Source organism: Hyperolius riggenbachi, chromosome 3 (assembly GCF_040937935.1).
Source record: "Hyperolius riggenbachi isolate aHypRig1 chromosome 3, aHypRig1.pri, whole genome shotgun sequence".
Lineage (NCBI taxonomy): Eukaryota > Metazoa > Chordata > Amphibia > Anura > Hyperoliidae > Hyperolius > Hyperolius riggenbachi.
In genome coordinates this window covers 147,218,044-147,235,707 of record NC_090648.1, presented here as the reverse complement: position 1 = coordinate 147,235,707, position 17,664 = coordinate 147,218,044, and the positions used below count along the sequence as shown (strand labels likewise).

At 41.6% G+C, this 17,664-nt stretch overlaps 1 protein-coding gene across 2 annotated transcripts in view; it reads right to left on the bottom strand.

Annotated features, from left to right (window-relative positions):
• PCSK6 (proprotein convertase subtilisin/kexin type 6) overlaps positions 1-17,664 on the bottom strand; it is a 205,996-nt gene that overhangs the window by 14,711 nt on the left and 173,621 nt on the right. The window contains exons 14-15 of one of the 2 annotated variants that reach the window (XR_011030241.1): positions 5,186-5,369; positions 1,243-1,345 (exon numbers count right to left, since the gene is read on the bottom strand). Coding sequence is in view for 1 of the 2 variants with exons in the window: in XM_068275084.1 (XP_068131185.1) it covers positions 1,243-1,345; positions 5,199-5,369 (274 nt within the window). In the remaining variant the exon portion in view is untranslated. The remainder of the gene's footprint in view (positions 1-1,242; positions 1,346-5,185; positions 5,370-17,664) is intronic. The other variant, XM_068275084.1, reaches the window with a different exon arrangement.

Genomic DNA, 17,664 nt, shown 5'->3' with positions numbered 1-17,664 from the left:
CTCACTCCCTAAAGGGGCTCCCTGTCACTCACTCACTCCCTAAAGGGGCTCCCTGTCACTCGCTCACTAGCTAAAGGGGCTCCCTGTCACTCACTCACTCCCTAAAGGGGCTCCCTGTCACTCACTCACTACCTAAAAGGGCTCCATGTCACTCACTACCTAACCTGGGGGTCCCTGTCAGAATCCAGGTGAGAGGTGTCTACCATAATAAGGGGGCATTATGCCTATTTATGTGAAATGCTGTCTATTTATGTGCCTCATGTCTGCTGAATTTGTCTTGTTGGGGGCCTAATGATTGAATTTTTACTTGTTGGGGGCCTCATGATTTGTTGGGAGCCTCATTGCCTCAAGATTGCTGAATTTGTCTTGTTGGGGGCCTCATGATTTGTTGGGGACCTCATGATTTGTTGGGGCCTCATGATTGCTGAATTTGTCTTGTTGGGGGTCTCACGATTGCTGAATTTATCTTGTTGGGGGCCTCATGATTGCTGAATTTGTCTTGTTGGGGGCCTCATGATTGCTGAATTTGTCTTGTTGGGGGTCACATGATTGCTAACTGCGAGACTATGGGAAAAGCTGAATCATTACCATATGAGACAATAGCATTAAACCTACTTTTTTAGTTTTTTTAAACAGAAAATAAAACTGGGAGGTTCTAAAAAAATGATGGAGCACTTCCTCCTTCCGGCTTGAAGGAGGAAGTGCTCGATATCGAGGCTTGCAACGCGTCCATTCGGAAACTTGCACCTCGTTGAAACGCTGGGCGGAGAGCGGCTTTCTGGGTAATTAACCCCGCCGCATCTAGCCGCTCAGCTGTGGCAATTAGGCAATTAGAGCTAACTTGAATCACGAGTATCCACCGTGGTTATTCGTGATTAATTTGTGGACAGCAAGCCTCCAACTAGCTCTGCCAACATGTAATGGCTACGCACATTTCTCAGTTTGGGGGGGGGGCCCGGACTGATGATTTGTGAGGGGCCCCAAAATTTCTGATGGCGGCCCTGCTCTCACATTATTTCTGTTTCATTTGATAAAATATTGGTCTACAGCACAGCATCCTCCGTCAGTTGCAGCAGTTCTGTGCCCCCCTCCCCTCCCCCCCAAAAATAATAATAATAATAAAGCCATATAGTCTGTGCAAACAATGTCATATATGTCTATGTTCTCTCTGCAGAAACTGGTGACCACATCACTTTTGTTATTTCTGAAGCCAAACAGCATGCAATATATACATCAACTTACCTGCCAGACTTGACACTGCCCAAGCTGTAGTGAACACAGTTGAGGCACTGCTCTGAGCTGGGCCCGTCACATCCTCGGTCTCCGCACTCTGTGTGGCATGGACCTTGGAAAGAAACATTTTCTCTGAATGAAAACCAAAAAGACCAGTTGACAAGCACTTGGGTGTGCGTCTTGCAGCACTAAAGTAATTAAGCTGCAAAAGCAAGCAAACATTTCTGGGCTGGTTCAATGAAAACACCGTAACCTTTAATTTTGTTGAAAATCCAAGAAAATAATTTACACTTGCCAATCCTATGTAGATTTTGGTTTAAATTCACCGAGGCAGAATTCTTGTGATAACTAAGTATAGCCATACTAAAATACACCGAAGACAGTACATTTGAAAAGGCAGTTTTATTTTATTGCTCTACACGGAGCAGAAACTCATTTGGGCAGAATTGGATCCTTGCAAATGACTAGACAGATTTGGAGGGCTAATTATTCATACCTGACAGTTTGATTAATCAGCTGTCAGGTAATCATCAGTTTCCAAATCTGATTAAACCCCGTGAAAAGATCCAATCCTGTCTATGGCAATAGCTGTGGAGCCAAAAAATTAAAAACTGAAAACAAATGAATAAAGATATCCTAAAAGGGAATTTTAACCCCCTTGATGGTATGATTATTTCCGGATTTTAGAGTCTTTTTAAAACGTTTCAGACCCTAAAATCATGAAAAAAAATCATGCCGCCAGAATGCCTGCAGCTCCTCCCTGGGTTCCAGAGCTGCAATTTTACCTCTGTCCTCCAGGTGGCGCTGTAACACTTTGGTGAGATCGATGACGGTGATCTCACAAGAGTGATTCAGAGCCTCGGACGACAGAAATCAGAACAGCTACTGACGCCTTGATCCCCCGGGAGGTGAGGAAAAACCCCTGCTGCGCACTATGCTCTGCATAAAGCTCCCAGTGGCTAGCCTGAGTGTAGCAAGGGATTACCGCTAGGGTGCTTAAAGAGACACTGAAGCGAAAAAAAAATTATGATATTATGATTTGTATGTGTAGTACAGCTAAGAAACAAAACATTAAGATCAGATACATCAGTCTAATTGTTTCCAGTACAGGAAGAGTTGAGAAACTCCAGTTGTTATCTCTATGCAAACAAGCCATTAAGCTCTCCGACTAAGTTAGTCGTGGAGAGGGCTGTTATCTGACTTTTATTATCTTAACTGTAAGTGAACTGTTTACTTTTTCTCTGCTAGAGGAGAGGTCATTACTTCACAGACTGCTCTGAAAGACTCATTTTGAATGCTGAGTGTTGTGTAATCTGCACATATTTTACAATGATGCAATGTTAGAAAAAACACTATATACCTGAAAATAAAAGTATGAGAATATTTTCTTTGCTGCTAATCTTCTAGTAATTATTCATAGTACACAACCAATTCACTATATCATATTTTTTTTCCGCTTCAGTGTCTCTTTAAGTGACGTGACGTGACAGGATGAACAGAAGTTTGCCTTCTTAAAACAGAAGGTATTGCGGTTATTCAAGTTGGAGTGAACATTTAGGGTGTCCTACAGTGCATCACTGCTGAATATGCAAATCATATCTGTTATCCCAAAGAGATAATTTGCATATTCAGCAGCAATGCATTGTGGGAAAACTCCAACCTGAATAATCAAAAATACATTGTGTTTTAAGAAGGAAAACTTCTGATTTGCATAGCATTTTAGTAGGGAGGCTTTTTGGTCTCTTTCAGCCCTCTACACACACTTAGGAGTTCTGGTTCACCATGAGCTTGCTGGGCAATCTGTGACATGATGAGATAGACAAGTGTATCTACACAGTGCCTAGCACACAAATAAATATGCTGTGTTGCCTTTCTTCTTTCTCTGCCTGAAAGAGTGGACATTCAGAATCAGAATAGAATTTATTCACTAAGTACAGGGAAACGCACAAGGAATTGTCGGCACAGACAGCACAGCAGACCATCATGAAGCATACACATGGGAATACATAACACAGGGGGATAAGATATGCACATATTACATTTTACATTACACAGTGGGGAGTTCTAGATGGGGGGGGGGGGGGAAGGCTGAGTTGAGGGGGGCCAGGCCAGCTTGGGGGGAAGAAAGAGTTCCTGTGTTCGGAAGTCCTCATAAAGTGAGATCTGAAATGGCAGCCCAATGGGAGTAGGTTAAGGTAGCGGTTGCCAAGGTGGTAGTGATCTTTTGCAATCCTGACTGCCCGGATTTTAGTCTCCAGTGGTAGAGGAGGACTAAAGGTGGGAGGGGGGTTCCGATGGTCCGCTCTGCCGCTTTTATTACTCTTTGTAGTTTTTGCCACCCTTTGATGATAGAGGAGCAGATGATTGACTCGGTTGCGAAGAAGAAGCGTGTCAGAAGTGCGTGAGACATGCCAAACTTTTTCAGCTGGTGTAGGAAGAACAGCTATGGGCATAAATAATAGACTTGTAGTGTTTTTTATCACACATTTCATAATGGATTTCACCAACATTTTGCCCGAAAGTGGGGTAGGAATGTTAGCGCGCAGCTCTGAAAATTCAAATCACTCACTGTCAGACTGTTTAAAGCACTGCTTAATACCAGGGCTGGCACTATCTGTCAGGGAAAAGGGGTTATTGCCCCAGGGCCCCTGAGCGCTGTTGGGCCCCCTCCCAATTATCCCCGGGGCCCTTCCTTGTGTAAGGTTTAAAACTCACCCGTCCATCTCTGCTGCATGCATCTTCTTCAGATACATCACGTTATTGTGTATTAACATGATGCACTGGATCACTGAAAAGAGACGGGCAGTGTCGGAACAGGTGAGATGTAAACATTATACAAATTGTGCAGAGGGGTCCCAGGTGAGACCTGGGTGGTGAAGGGGTCTGGCAGCTAGGCAGGGCCTGCAGCACTTTTGGGGACAAATGGGATGGGGGTCAGAAGGGGGCCCCAGATTACCTTTGCCCTGGGGTCCAATTGGGGCTTAAACCGGCCCTACTTAATACACCTCCCTATATAAATACAAAACTTAGACAAACATAGGTAGGTTGCTGAAAGAAGTTCCCAGATTTGCCACTGAGGGTTGTGAGGCCTTGTCTTGTTGTACATCAGTGCAGGGCGCATCCAAGCTAGATACATGTAATCATTTCCCAATCAGTAGCTGATACCCCCTTTTACATGAGAAATCTATTCCTTTTCACAAACAGACCATCAGGGGGCGCTGTATGGCTGATATTGTGGTGAAACCCCTCCCACAAAGAAACTCTGAGTACGTACTCTTGGCAGTTTCCTGTCTGTGAACCTTGCTGCATTGTGGGAAATAACTGTTTACAGCTGTTTCCACCTGCCAAAAAAACATGCAGCAGCTACATCACCTGCCCACAGTAAAAATGTCACCATGTGATAAATTTCAGAATGTAAATCAGGCAATGGGCAAACACTGACTAAATCATTTATACATAATTATTGTAAAAATGAAGCACTTTTTTATTACATTATTTTCACTGGAGTTCCTCTTTAAGACTACTGGGTATCCAAAGTCATATACACTTATTCCTTTACACCTACATTTCAGATTAACTGCAAGAATCTGGCTCGTATACCAAGCTCAGGTTCTGGTCATTTGGTGAATTTTGCCAGGACCTGCAGCTGGCAGAAACATCATCTTACGCTGCAGTGTGGAATTAATTCTTGTCATGTATTCTCAAACTGATCCTGCAGATAATAACGCTGATGTGTAGCTAGTCTATTTTACAGTAACCAAAGCTTTGTAAAAATGGATGGGAAATTTGTGTGAAGTTCTTGTAGTCCAACCAGTCTGACACAAACTTGGTTACATGGTGGAAAATCGGCTAAGATAGGAAACATCAGCACATTTTTTTTTGTTAAACACAACATCCCAGGCTCTGCTTATGCCAATGACATTTCAGATCATTCCATGCAAGCATGACATACCCTAGACTTGTACCTGAATACTCGTCCTCTTCATCAAATTCCAAGGTGCTATGGAACAGAGCAGACTTTGGAGGCTCCTGATCAGCTGCAGATAAATCCAGAGCTTTGGATCTTGAGTTGTGGAAAGGATTGTATGGGTGATCGGCTGTGCCATAAAGAATCAGCGTCCATTCTTTCAGTTTACCTAAAATATAGATTTATGCAATTAGTTATATTTATGGGCATGTCTCCAAATAGAACATTATTCCACCAGTTCCTTGTACTGTGCTTAATCCACATTCTACCACTGCCAGAATTTCAAGGCCAGAAATGGACAGTAAAAAACTAAAAATTTTAGCCAATATGCTTATGATCTACATTTGCACTGAGGGTATTACACACCACACACACACATCCCAAAAAATGTTAATGAAGCCCATGGCTGGCTAGTTAACTTCCTCCTGAACATCCAGACACTGCTCGTTGTCCTCAGTGTCCCTACCGGTCTCCGTCCCTCTAAGTATTTGAATGAAGCTCTCCATCGAATACTTTTCTGGAAGTTCCCCCAAGCGGTGCCGTGCAGTTTAGAACTGCACAGGCACGAGTTCCGAACCGCGCACACACATCAAAAGTAACAGCTTTCCCACAAGCTCTAGATCACTGCACATGTGCAGTTCAGAATTGCTCTGCACCACTCGGATGAACATCAAAGAGGCTGGGGAGATAAAGAGGACCAGGCATGGGGGAATGGGAGGGACCCCTGAAGACAACATGCCGCATCTGGAGACTCCTGATGTATTCTAGCCCCACCACAGGCTTCATTCAGTATTTTTCCCCAATTTAGTGAAGGGTATGTAAAAAAAATAAAAAAAATCAATCTCGGGGATGTGAGATACATAGCAACATAGGTGGTTGGGTTGAAAATCGATGGAGTTCAACAGAAAATATTGTACAATAATAGCCTGCACCATCACATATCTCAGGTGAACCAAAGGAAGGCAAAAAACACCCTTACAAGGCTTGGAACAATTAGCCCTAAGGGCCCCTTTTCCACTAGGGCCAAATGCAGCCTGAATTTGATCCGAATTGGCTGCGTTTCCCCCGCAGGCGAGTCGGGAAGGGAAAGGCTGCTTATACGGTACTTTCAACTGGTTCCCGTCTGCATCGCACTGTGGTGCAATTCTGGACAGCATGCTGTAGATTTCTGCAGCATGCACCCGAATCCCTCGCTAAGCAATCTAAATGCGTGCTCACTTCACTTCAAGTGCCGGCGTATCTCCTGCAAGACGTACACGGACTAGTGGAAACCATAATTCAAAGGGAAAACAAATCCTTCCCAGGTATAAAACTTGCTACAGCTTCTTCCTGTGGTAATGTATTCCACATTTGAATCACTCTTACTGTAAAGAGCACATTTCTAAATTTTATCTCAAAAACGTTTTTTATTCCATGCGCAGATCATGTCACCCAGTCCTTTGCACAAGCCTAGGGACGAAAACCTCATCTACCAAGCATTATACCACCCTCCACATTTATACATGTTAATTAGATCTTCTCTAAGGAGTCTTTTCTTCAGACTAAATAATCCCAATTTATCTAACCTTTCCTGGAAAGTAAGACCTTCCATCCCTCTAATCAATTTTGTTGCACTGCACCTGCTCTAAAACAGCAATGTCCCTCCTGTCATGTGGTGCCCACAACTGAATTCCATATTTCCATACAAAAAAATAAAACAGGCCAGTATTCGGTTAGCATTTGCTTTAGTTGCTTGGCATTGAATACAACTATTTAACTTGTTGTCAACCAGTACTCCTAAGTCCCTCTCCAAGTTTGAGGTATGGACGCTGTGAAATTACTGTATATTATTCTCTGCTATAATGTCTTGTACAGCAAGAACCTCTCAAATAATTTGCACACAACTGATGTTAAGCTTGCAGGTTTTTAAATATCCCAGATCCTATTTTTTTGCCCTTCTTAAATAATGGGCAAACGTGGCCTGCATGTCCGTAAAATTGTATAGCCAGTGTCCAAGTTTTGTTGACTTATGATTGCATGATTTTTCTGTTGACTTTACAGTACTGTTCTATAAAATTTTCAAATTAGTATAATCTCCCAAAATCAAGTGGATTCCAACCCATGGATCATTACACAGTTATATGCTCACCTGTTTACATGTTTAATGCTGTAATACTGATGTTATACTTTCTGCCTTTAACATATCATTTTTTAGTTTTTATTGTGACATGTGACTGTCTATAAAAGGTTTTGTACCACTGCTCAGACAGAATAAGTTCAACAGTATGGACCCATAAGACATGTTATAAACGTTTATCTGCTGTATCACCGGTTTTCAGAACTTCTATCACCAGCATTCAGTGTCACTGTTATGTATTTCCCAGAGACATTTATGTTGAAAGGAAACAAAAGCAAATATGCCAAGTACCTCGAAAGATGAAACAGAAAAAGTATAATTCCACAAAATTTGCCATTGTCACCACAAAGACTACATGCCATCCAAGTAAAAATCCATGTACTTCCATCAGCATGCTCCACTCAATGCACTCCCCCTCAAAGTAACCATTCACCCCAAGTATTGACCACCTCATTATGTGGATGGCAGACAAAATTTATATTGGGAAATGCATTTTACTCAAAACCTTACTTCAGACCTCAGAACACATCAAATAAAAAGAACCATTATCTTCTGGTCACACTCGAAATGCACATGCATGATCCCTGCAGTTAGCGTGTTATGACAAGCCATGTGGTGTGTACCTGGGCCTATCTCAACAATCTCAAACTTGGACTGCTACTGCCTTGGTTCAGAATATCACAACGTACAGTACATGCTCCGCCCAAGTGCATGTACACATTCTTTCACACACCAGGAGTCATCGGGCACTGAATAAGTTGTGCATGACTCCATGCTACTGCACAAGGCTTGTTGAATGTGTTCAGAGGGTCCCAGCATTGGATGGGTGAGGTCGAGGTGATAGGGAAAGCATTAGGACTATCCCAGAGGCGTCACTCTACTGAAGTTTTGGTGAAATTTTTACTTCAAGTTCACAATAAGATTCCAGGAGATGATTTTCACATCATGGATTCTTAGCTGTGAAAATCCCAGCCTCCCCACACTCCTGCATTTGTATGCTTGTACAATTATAGAAATTTACCTTGGCAATTATAGGAAACCAGATACGGCATCAAACTGAATGCAGTTTTAGTAATGAAGGTCACATATGATTTTTACATAATTTGTGAAAACAAATATCTGGTAATTCTCATGCTCAAAGGCCTATCTATAAATCATTATTCTGTTTGTGCAGATAGTTTTTGAGAGGAAAGGTTATCCAGAAGGTTATCCAGAAGATAGTCCTTACATATTTACATCTCCCGGGACAGGGATGAATTTATGGTATTGTACAGCATCCTCATAATGCAGGAAACATGAGACTATCAGGACTTTGATAGTTAGGTAAACTCAGCAGATGGGCGGAGTCTAAGTAAATAGCCCCACTCCTTTCCTTACTTTACAGCCAGTGCAAATACTCTGACCGATTGTTTTGTTCAGAGAAAATTACATCAGTTTGATATCAGTTTAATCACGTACAATGAAAAATTAAGATTCTATGACCCATATGCAATTAACTTTTTTTTTTCTCCTAGGAGATAATTTCTCATCTTCTATTTATACAAATTTTTCCGCACTTTGCAATTGAAAAAGTAACAAAAAGTAAGTTAAAAAATGCTATCAAAATTATTTTAAGTACCGTATTTTTCGGACTATAAGTCGCACTTTTTTGGGGAGAAAAAGTCACTGGGTCTTATGGTCCGATTAGTACAAATTTGGACTGACGCCAGATCACCGCGGCGATCCCCACTCGCTCCCCCACTAAGGCTCCTGCTCACCTAATCTCAGGACACACACTGCAGTGATCTCCCAGCGCTGCAAGGATGAGGAAAACCACAACGGGGAGGATTTAGCATTCCTATGGAGGAAGCTTAGCTTTGTGGGGACAGTGGGTGACGGAGAAAGTCTGCCGGTAGCTGGGCATGACCGAATATTTATGTCCCCACAGCGTGACACCGGCACCTGTGCCAGTAGATCTGCCACAAGTTGCGCTGCACCGATGAGGATGACGAGGATGGCCACAACCCAAGGAGGACTCACTCACTATGTGAGATCATGTGTAGAGCATGTGAGTTATGTGTGGAGCAAGTGTGGAGCATATGTGAAGTATGTAAGAGCATGTGTGGGGCATGTGTGGAGAATATTGGCATGTGTGGAGCATTGTGAGACTAATATGGAGAGCTGTAGTGTGATGAGTGCAGTTGAATGAGCAGTGTGGTGGGAGTGTGTGTGGGCAGGATCTGTCCTGTTACATTTCACTGGTTGAGGTCAAAGCAGTACCATTGCCTAATAAAACGTATAATTTTGTATATGTGTTCAGTGCTGGCACAGTGTAGGGTAGTGGTGTAGCTGGTGAGACAGCGGTAGTTAGTATAGCTGGTAGTATAGCTGGTTAGTTGCTGGGTGGGGGGCAGCAGGAGTTAGTGCATTGTAGCTTAGATAAAGACAGCTTATGGGAAAACATCCACAAGACGCCCCTGCACCATGAATGCACCAAGTTTAATATACAGTATGATTTTTTTTACCGATTTTGTCCTCTATACTTAAGTGTGTCTTATGGTCCGGAGCGTCTTAGGGCCCCTTTCCACTAGCGGCGATTGTGATGCTGAATCGCAAAATCGCAAACCTCTAGTGATTTCAAAATCGCTACAGTTTGTGTTTTAACATAGGAATCGCTGTAGGCAATTTCCACTACCGGGATCCGTTTTTTACTGTAACGCAATCGCGCCACGGAGCGATTTTTGCCGCGATTTTGCTATGCAGTCCAGTGCATAGCAAAATCGCAAACGCTGGGGAAAGTTGTTACTTTGCTGAATCGCAGTCGCTAGCGTTCAGCGCGAACGCTACCAATTGCTAGTGGAAAAGGGCCCTTATGGTCCAAAAAATACGGTATTTTATTGGTTTCTGGTGGTTTAAAGGCATTTTATTGACAAGTTTGAAAATATCACCTAGGAGAAAACTCAGGAGAAAACGTTAATTGCATATGGGCCTATATGTATTTGAAGTGCCTTTTTTCTCTCCATACACTGACAGGGAAAATAAAGGAATACAAAGAGTTTTACAACACGAATAGGACCAGACAATAGATCTTTATAGAAATTCAACTTCCCAAGTTAGCAGATGAATATGCCATGCACTGTATATTCCTCTACTTGGAAAGGCTTTAAAATGTAGCACAGCAATGTGGTGGTTTAACATGGTGCAGTGTATGTATTGTGTCACACAGCACAAGCCTAATATTGTGACTTCTCATGTGCCCAGAATTTCCTCCTGTGTTGTTGGCTCACTCGTAGGTTAACTAGTAGATCACTACTGAACTGACTTGCTGAACTCAATAGATTCTGGATGGCGGGTACATTTATTTCCTGGCCATTCTTACAGTTTAATAGAAATATCCCTTAGTCTGAATGCCATCGCTGTAATCAGATAAAGCATTTTTTGACCAGGAACTCTAGCCCAGATGGTTTACTCAGCTGCACTTTGTATGGGAATCTCTTTCTCCTGGAAGGTACTATATTAATTATATACAAACAAATGATTGGATTTTCCCAAGAACAGACAACTAAAAATATGCTAGATTGAGAGAAAGATTTGCAAATAGATCTTGCCCCATCTGACTGGCACAAATGGGGGTTAATTTAATGCATGCTACTAAAACCCCAATGATATGTGATGCAGCACTCAAACTAGCCACTAGGTGGTACCATACCCCTTTAAGGCAGAATAAGATATGTCTCCGTTTCACCTTTATGATTTGGGGGTTGTATATTAGATGTATCACTTCTTCTGGGAATGTCCTGTAGCAACTTTGGGACAAGGTGAAAGTGGGCCTTTGCAAATTAACTTCAGCCAATGTGAAAATAGATACACAACATGCCCTACTTTTGCAGCTCAACTTCAGCATGTGGAAAAAAATGGAGAGGAGTATATTTTATATTCATGTGTTTACTCTGTCCTATGGGCTATTGCATGCTTTTGGAAACCGTTCCCCCCCCCCCCCCCCCCTTTTTTTTCTTCCCTGATGTTCCAGACCAGAATTACTAGCCACAAGCATCTTCTAAGACAAAAAGTCATGAAAATTGCTTTGGCACATCTCTGCACCCAAACAATGGCAAAAACCACTGCTTAGGTTACATGCGATCTTTCTTGTTTTTTGTTTCCTGGAAAAAGGGCATGGGGGATTGCCACTAGTAGAATATTGGCAAACTTTACCGATATGCTACTACTTAATTCCAAAAGTAAAATATCGGTAATCTCTACCAGTGATGGGCTTTCAAGTAGTAAACTACTTAAATTTGAAATTCAAATGAAGTCTAATGACTTCACCTGTGACCGCGGGATAGGGGGGTTAACTTACCCAGAAGTCTTTGTGGACGTCTGCATTTCATTACGAGTCATAGGCGTAATGAAAGTCGTGTTCCAAGAGTCACTACCATGCTTCCTCTTTCAAGCCAGAAGGAGGAAGCGCAGAACTGAGTCTTGGAATGCGGTTTTCATTACGCCTATGACACGTAATGAAATGCAGGCGCCCATGAAGACTTCTGGGTAAGTTAACCCCCCATCCCGTGGGCACAGGTGAAGTCATTGGACGCCATTTGAATTTTGAATTCGAGTAGTTTACTACTTGAAAGCCCATGCCTGAACTTTACTGATATTTTACTACATCTTAACCTAACCCTACTCTCACACAGAACCATCCTTCTACCGATACCTATCCCTAACCACCCTCCCTCCAATGTCTAACCCTAAGACCTCCCTTTACCGATCCATAACCCTTCCTTTGCCTATGCCTTACTCTTAGTATGGCTAGCCTTGGCTTGGACCTTTAGTACATTAAGAAAAAGTGTGTATGTTCATCTAACGGCACACAGTGCATAGACTACGTATATGTATTGCCATTCAGACCATTTTTTGGCTGGAGGTGCTCTTTAAGTCTACTGAGGCAGGCAATAACAACCGCCTCAGCTGACAATCAGACATTCGTATGGCAACAGACAACCCCCGACGCCCAACCTGTCCGCCAGATTTACCCAACCTCAGCAACGCGGATTCCCCCGTTGATCCCATTGTTTGCCCTGCTCCTCCGCCTGCCATCACACATGTGCCTCCTGGTCCCCAATGGGCGACATCAGTTGGGCATGTGTATGGGCCCTGAGGGTCATGGCTACAGAGCCATGGGCCCCATGGTTTGTAAAGAATTATAACTACTCGGAGTATAATTATATATATATATATATATATATATATATATATATATATATATATATATATATATATATATATATATATATATATATATATATATATATATACATACACACACACACACACACACACACAATAAATCACCGATAAGGAGCTAATGCAACAACTGGAGGAGGGCCCCATATGACCCCTCAAATACAGGGGCCGTAGTCAGAAGGTTGCGACCTCTGCTCCACTTTTGCTATGCCACTGCTTGCTCTATGCTCATGGGGCTTTGTAGACAACTACGCAAAAACATGGTTTCTGGCCTTAAGAGGGGCAGTATGCAGAAATGGTCTTAATAATGGGAGAGGCTTCCTGAATTAATAGAAATGTGCACACAGACTTCTTCAGGTCTGCCTTAAAAGTAGGGACGTATTAGAGACACACTGGCTCCTCTGTCTTGATAGCAAAGCAATTTGGTAGCCTTTACAAGCAACAGAAATACCAAATGATGAAATATATGTGCACAAGGGACAGCAGTGCTACTGACACGAAGCTCAGACTGAAAGAAGCAGCCACTAATTAACTATTAAAAAAATCACGTGGCACCAGATGGAAAGTCCTTCAGTCAACATAAATTGGGAGGGGAAGATTCCCATTTGGAAATTAATCAAAAGCCAAAAGTGCCAAACTCAGGAACAGGAAAAGGCGAAAACCTGACATAACCTGGAGAGTCTGAGCCTCACCACACTGCTGAAACGCTAAGTGTGTCCCTTAATGATGGAATACATGTAAATCAATCAGCTGGAAATTCTGGCTTCCAGCAACTATAAGCCAGTGTAATTCATTTTATGATTCTTCTGCATGCAATCCACAACTTGTCCAGAAAACATGTTTATTCTTTTTGGAGAATGATAGGACAAGATTTTTTTTTTTTATTCAGCAATTAAAGTGAGATAAAACTCTGACAATAAACTTCAATAAAAATGTGTCTCCCTACATTTTGTTACCCATGCAGTTATCATATTTGCTTTTGTGCACAAATAATATTGTCTGTTTTACAAATTCCCAAAATACAAATGATCTGCTCTGAAAACTACCATTGCATTTTATTGCATAGCTGCTGTATTCATATATTAAAATCTATCTAGTGATCACTTCTCAGCTGCACACACACCAAAAATAGAGAGAGCTCAGTGTCAGCACTTTGCTAATGTTTACTAAATGTATTTGACAGAGGAATGTAAACAAAAGATAATGTTATTACCTCTTTGGATACAGCAAGAAACTATCCACTGAAGAAGAAAGTGCTGTATTTAACTGTTTGAATACTGTTCTGCTAAAAATGTTTGTGGTAATAGATGTTATGCTGTAAATAATAAGAGGAAATGCTGAGTTTCATACCACTTTAAGGTTAACCAAGCCGAAGCAAAGAGCAAATTATGAGACACTACAGATAATTTTTTTACGGACTGTTAGACTTCATAAGTCTACTTCAATCTATTGGAGAACATGGGATTTGCTACACAAAATTGTCCACTTCTCCTTGTGTGCCTAGATCACCTAGTCCAGTCAACCTTCTCTCTGCTGCACGACTCTTTGTGGCCAGCACTGCAACAATAGAGTTCTTCCATGTTCCCACAACCTTCCCAGTATCTTTATGAAATGATTTAATAAAACCATAAGAAACTTTCTTACTGCATACAGAGCAGGGCAAAGGGAGGTGCACTTAGTTTTTGTTTTTTTCTACAGAGTGGATGTGGGAAGGGTTAAAGGTTTTATTGAGAGATCTTGTAGCTGCTGTGCTGGCTACAAAGCTATTCTCCCACAGCACAGGGAGAAGGCAAGCCAACTCATGTGAACTGTAACCTACTGTTAGAAGCAAGGAGCTACAGGAGCCAGTCAACCAAGTATTTTGAATATATTCAATTAAAAACATGCAGTGGTGCAAATTTAAAAAACAAAACAAAAAACTTTGCGTATTGCTAATTAAAGCAAATTTACGATTGCATGCATTAAACAAAATGGGTGCCTGAACCAGGGGGATTTAACTATACAAATACCAGGTACCGTAATTCTTTCACCTCATTTAAACCAAGGAAGGTACTTTGATTATTGAAGAAGTATATTTGTAGAACAGAAAAAAAAATCCAGCCGAGACGGTACTTTTCCTTTGGACATACTGTGACCTGGATAAATGAGAACCTTAATGCACAGACTTATTCAAGTTACATACTGTTATTTTGTCTGTGTATGTCCTTAGAATATGCTGCTCGACTTCAAAGCAGAAGCCTGAATATAAAAACCACACTCATGACTAATGAAGCCTGCGGACTAAGTGCTGAAAGAACAGCAATACAGATCAATCATTTATGCCTCAACCCATAGAACACCATTATCACTTGCACAGTGTGAATTAAATACCTGCAAATTCCAAAATTAGTCTATTTAAAATATCTCAATCTTCAAAGAAAGACTACAAGAGAGCCTAAGAAACCCATTATCACAACCCTTCTTCTATGGGTCTAAACCTCGTTCACACTACGCGTTTTGTGTAACGCGTGCAATTTGCAACACACATTGCAGGCGTTCTATACAGCGGGTTACAATGTGATGTAATGGAGAGATATAGACATTCCCAATGAGTTGTTAGGGTAATGTGCTTGTGTGTTAAGGTACCCATACACTTATAGATTTCCAGCAGATTTGACCATCAGATAGATTCCTGTCAGGTCGAATCTGATGGCAATCTGATGTGTGCCACACACTAGGAACAGATTTCCAATAGATTTTAGTATTGAAATGTATAGAAAATCCGTTGAAATGCAGCTTTGCACTGTTCGATCCAATGCAACGCTACGGGCCATCGATCTGCCCCCAGCAGCCAATCGACCTAAATTGTCAGTCCGGACTGATCGAGTAAATAGATCAAATTTAGGAAGAAATCAATCAATGGATCATGCTTCCTGCTGCATCAATTTCTAGCCTATTCGATCAGAGCAGTCAAATCGGCCGTACATCAATGACAAAAATAGATGAGTGTATGGGTACCTTAACCACTTTACCCCCGCCCGTACGGATTTCTCCGTCCCTTTTTCCATCCTTTAACCCCCAGGTATTGAGAAATCCGTACTTTCCGCGTTCCCGCCGCTGTCCGCGCTCCCGCTCGTAAACACGCCGCCCGCCGCTAGTAAACACGCCGCCGCCCGCTCGCCCGTTCGTTGATCTAAGCCCCACAATGATCCGCTGCTCTCCGATGGGCAGCGCGATCATTGTGAGAAAAAACAAACACTCACAGCCTCCTACTACTTCCTGCGAGCGTCCGGAAGGACGCTCGCAGGTCGCAATACACAAAAGGTTACTGTTGCCATCTTGTGGCCAAATAGTAAAACTACACCCTAAGCATTTTTCACATAGAAATAAATGAGTGTTACACAAAAAATTAACTCATTACCTCCCACACTCCCCATTTTTTTTTTGTAATTAAAAAAAAATTCAAAAATTTACAATTAAAAAAAATACATAAATAGTTACCTTAGGGACTAAACTTTTTAAATATTTATGTCAAGAGGGTATAACACTGTTACTTTATAAACTATGGGCTTGTAATTAGGGATGGACGCAAAACTGAAAAAAATGCACCTTTATTTCCAACTAAAATATTGGCGCCAAACATTGTGATAGGGACAATATTTAAACGGTTTTATAACCGGGACAAAAGGGCAAATAAATTTCATGGGTTTTAATTACAGTAGCATGCATTATTTAAAAACTATAATGGCCGAAAACTGAAAAATAATTATTTTTTTCCCCACATTTTTCCTGTTTTCCCATTAAAACACATTTAGAATAAAATAATTCTTGACATAATGTCCCACCTAAAGAAAGCCTAATTGGTGGCGGAAAAAACAAGATATAGTTCATTTCATTGCGATAAGTAATGATAAAGTTATAGACGAATGAATGGAAGGAGCGCTGAAAGGTGAAAATTGCTCTGGTGCTCAGGGGGTAAAACCCCTCAGTGGTGAAGTGGTTAAGTGCATTGGAGTATTCCACAACATGATGTGTATAATTTGAATGGATAAAACTATTTGAACTCAGAAAGGACAAGCTAGTCTGTTTTTGTCAGCAAATTTCTCTGCTTTCAATTGTTAAAACCCTACACAACCCATTAAATGAATGTGCTTTTTGTAATGTTTTGTTTTCAGTGCAAGCAAACACATAATACAAATAACCTCCATGACTAATGCTCATTATAAACTCATGGTCTCGCCTATCCCAGCCCATTCCTCACACACTTCCAGATGTTTGCATATCACAGTTTGATCTGGATTCAGCACGTGGGCCGACACTCCACTTCCTATGCAAGTTGGCCGCTGTCTCCGTGGCCACCAGGGTGTGCAGCTTGTGGTCAGCTGCCCCAGGAGAGCTATGCTTGTCTAAAACTATTTAGTTGATGTCAGGCTAGGTTCCTCCTCATTAATTCATGTCACCCGAGCATGGTCAAGGAGAGAGCAGAGGACACAATGGGAATATACAGCACATGACTGCTGATGCCGTATAACAAGATAGCGTAGCGTAGAAATGATACAGAATACAGTCTGTATTTCCATGGGAACAAACAAAAGCATGCTATAACCATCTACATATGTTTCTGGCTTACTTGTGACATAAGTGCACATAAATATTACAGATACAAAAACACAGTGCACTAATAAATGAACATATGACGACAAAAGCAAAAATGACCAGCTGCTGATATTTCTGTGTTTAGCTTACGTAGTGACGTCAGATGTTGCACAAAGAGTGTGGCAGGTCTGACTGGACCCCACTCCTTATGTGCTTGTTTATGCATATTCTTTGGTCTCTTAAAATTGGTCCTAAGTTTCATACATGCTTTTTTGCATTTTTTGGGAACCATAAAACCATAGCCTGTCGTAATAGCCTTGAGGCTATGACACACTTTCTGTTTTTTGTTTTCCATGTCTAATGTATTTATAATGTCTGTATAGCACTTCTGAACACTCTAGCACTTTCTTAAAGTACCCCTGAGGAAGCCCCTATTTTTATGGGGTGAAACATGTTGGATTGTATAGTGGGGTGTTTCGATAAGATACAGTCTGGGAAAGAGGACTTATATAGCCTCACTCACAGGGCTCTGAATTTCTTTTCCCTCTCCCAG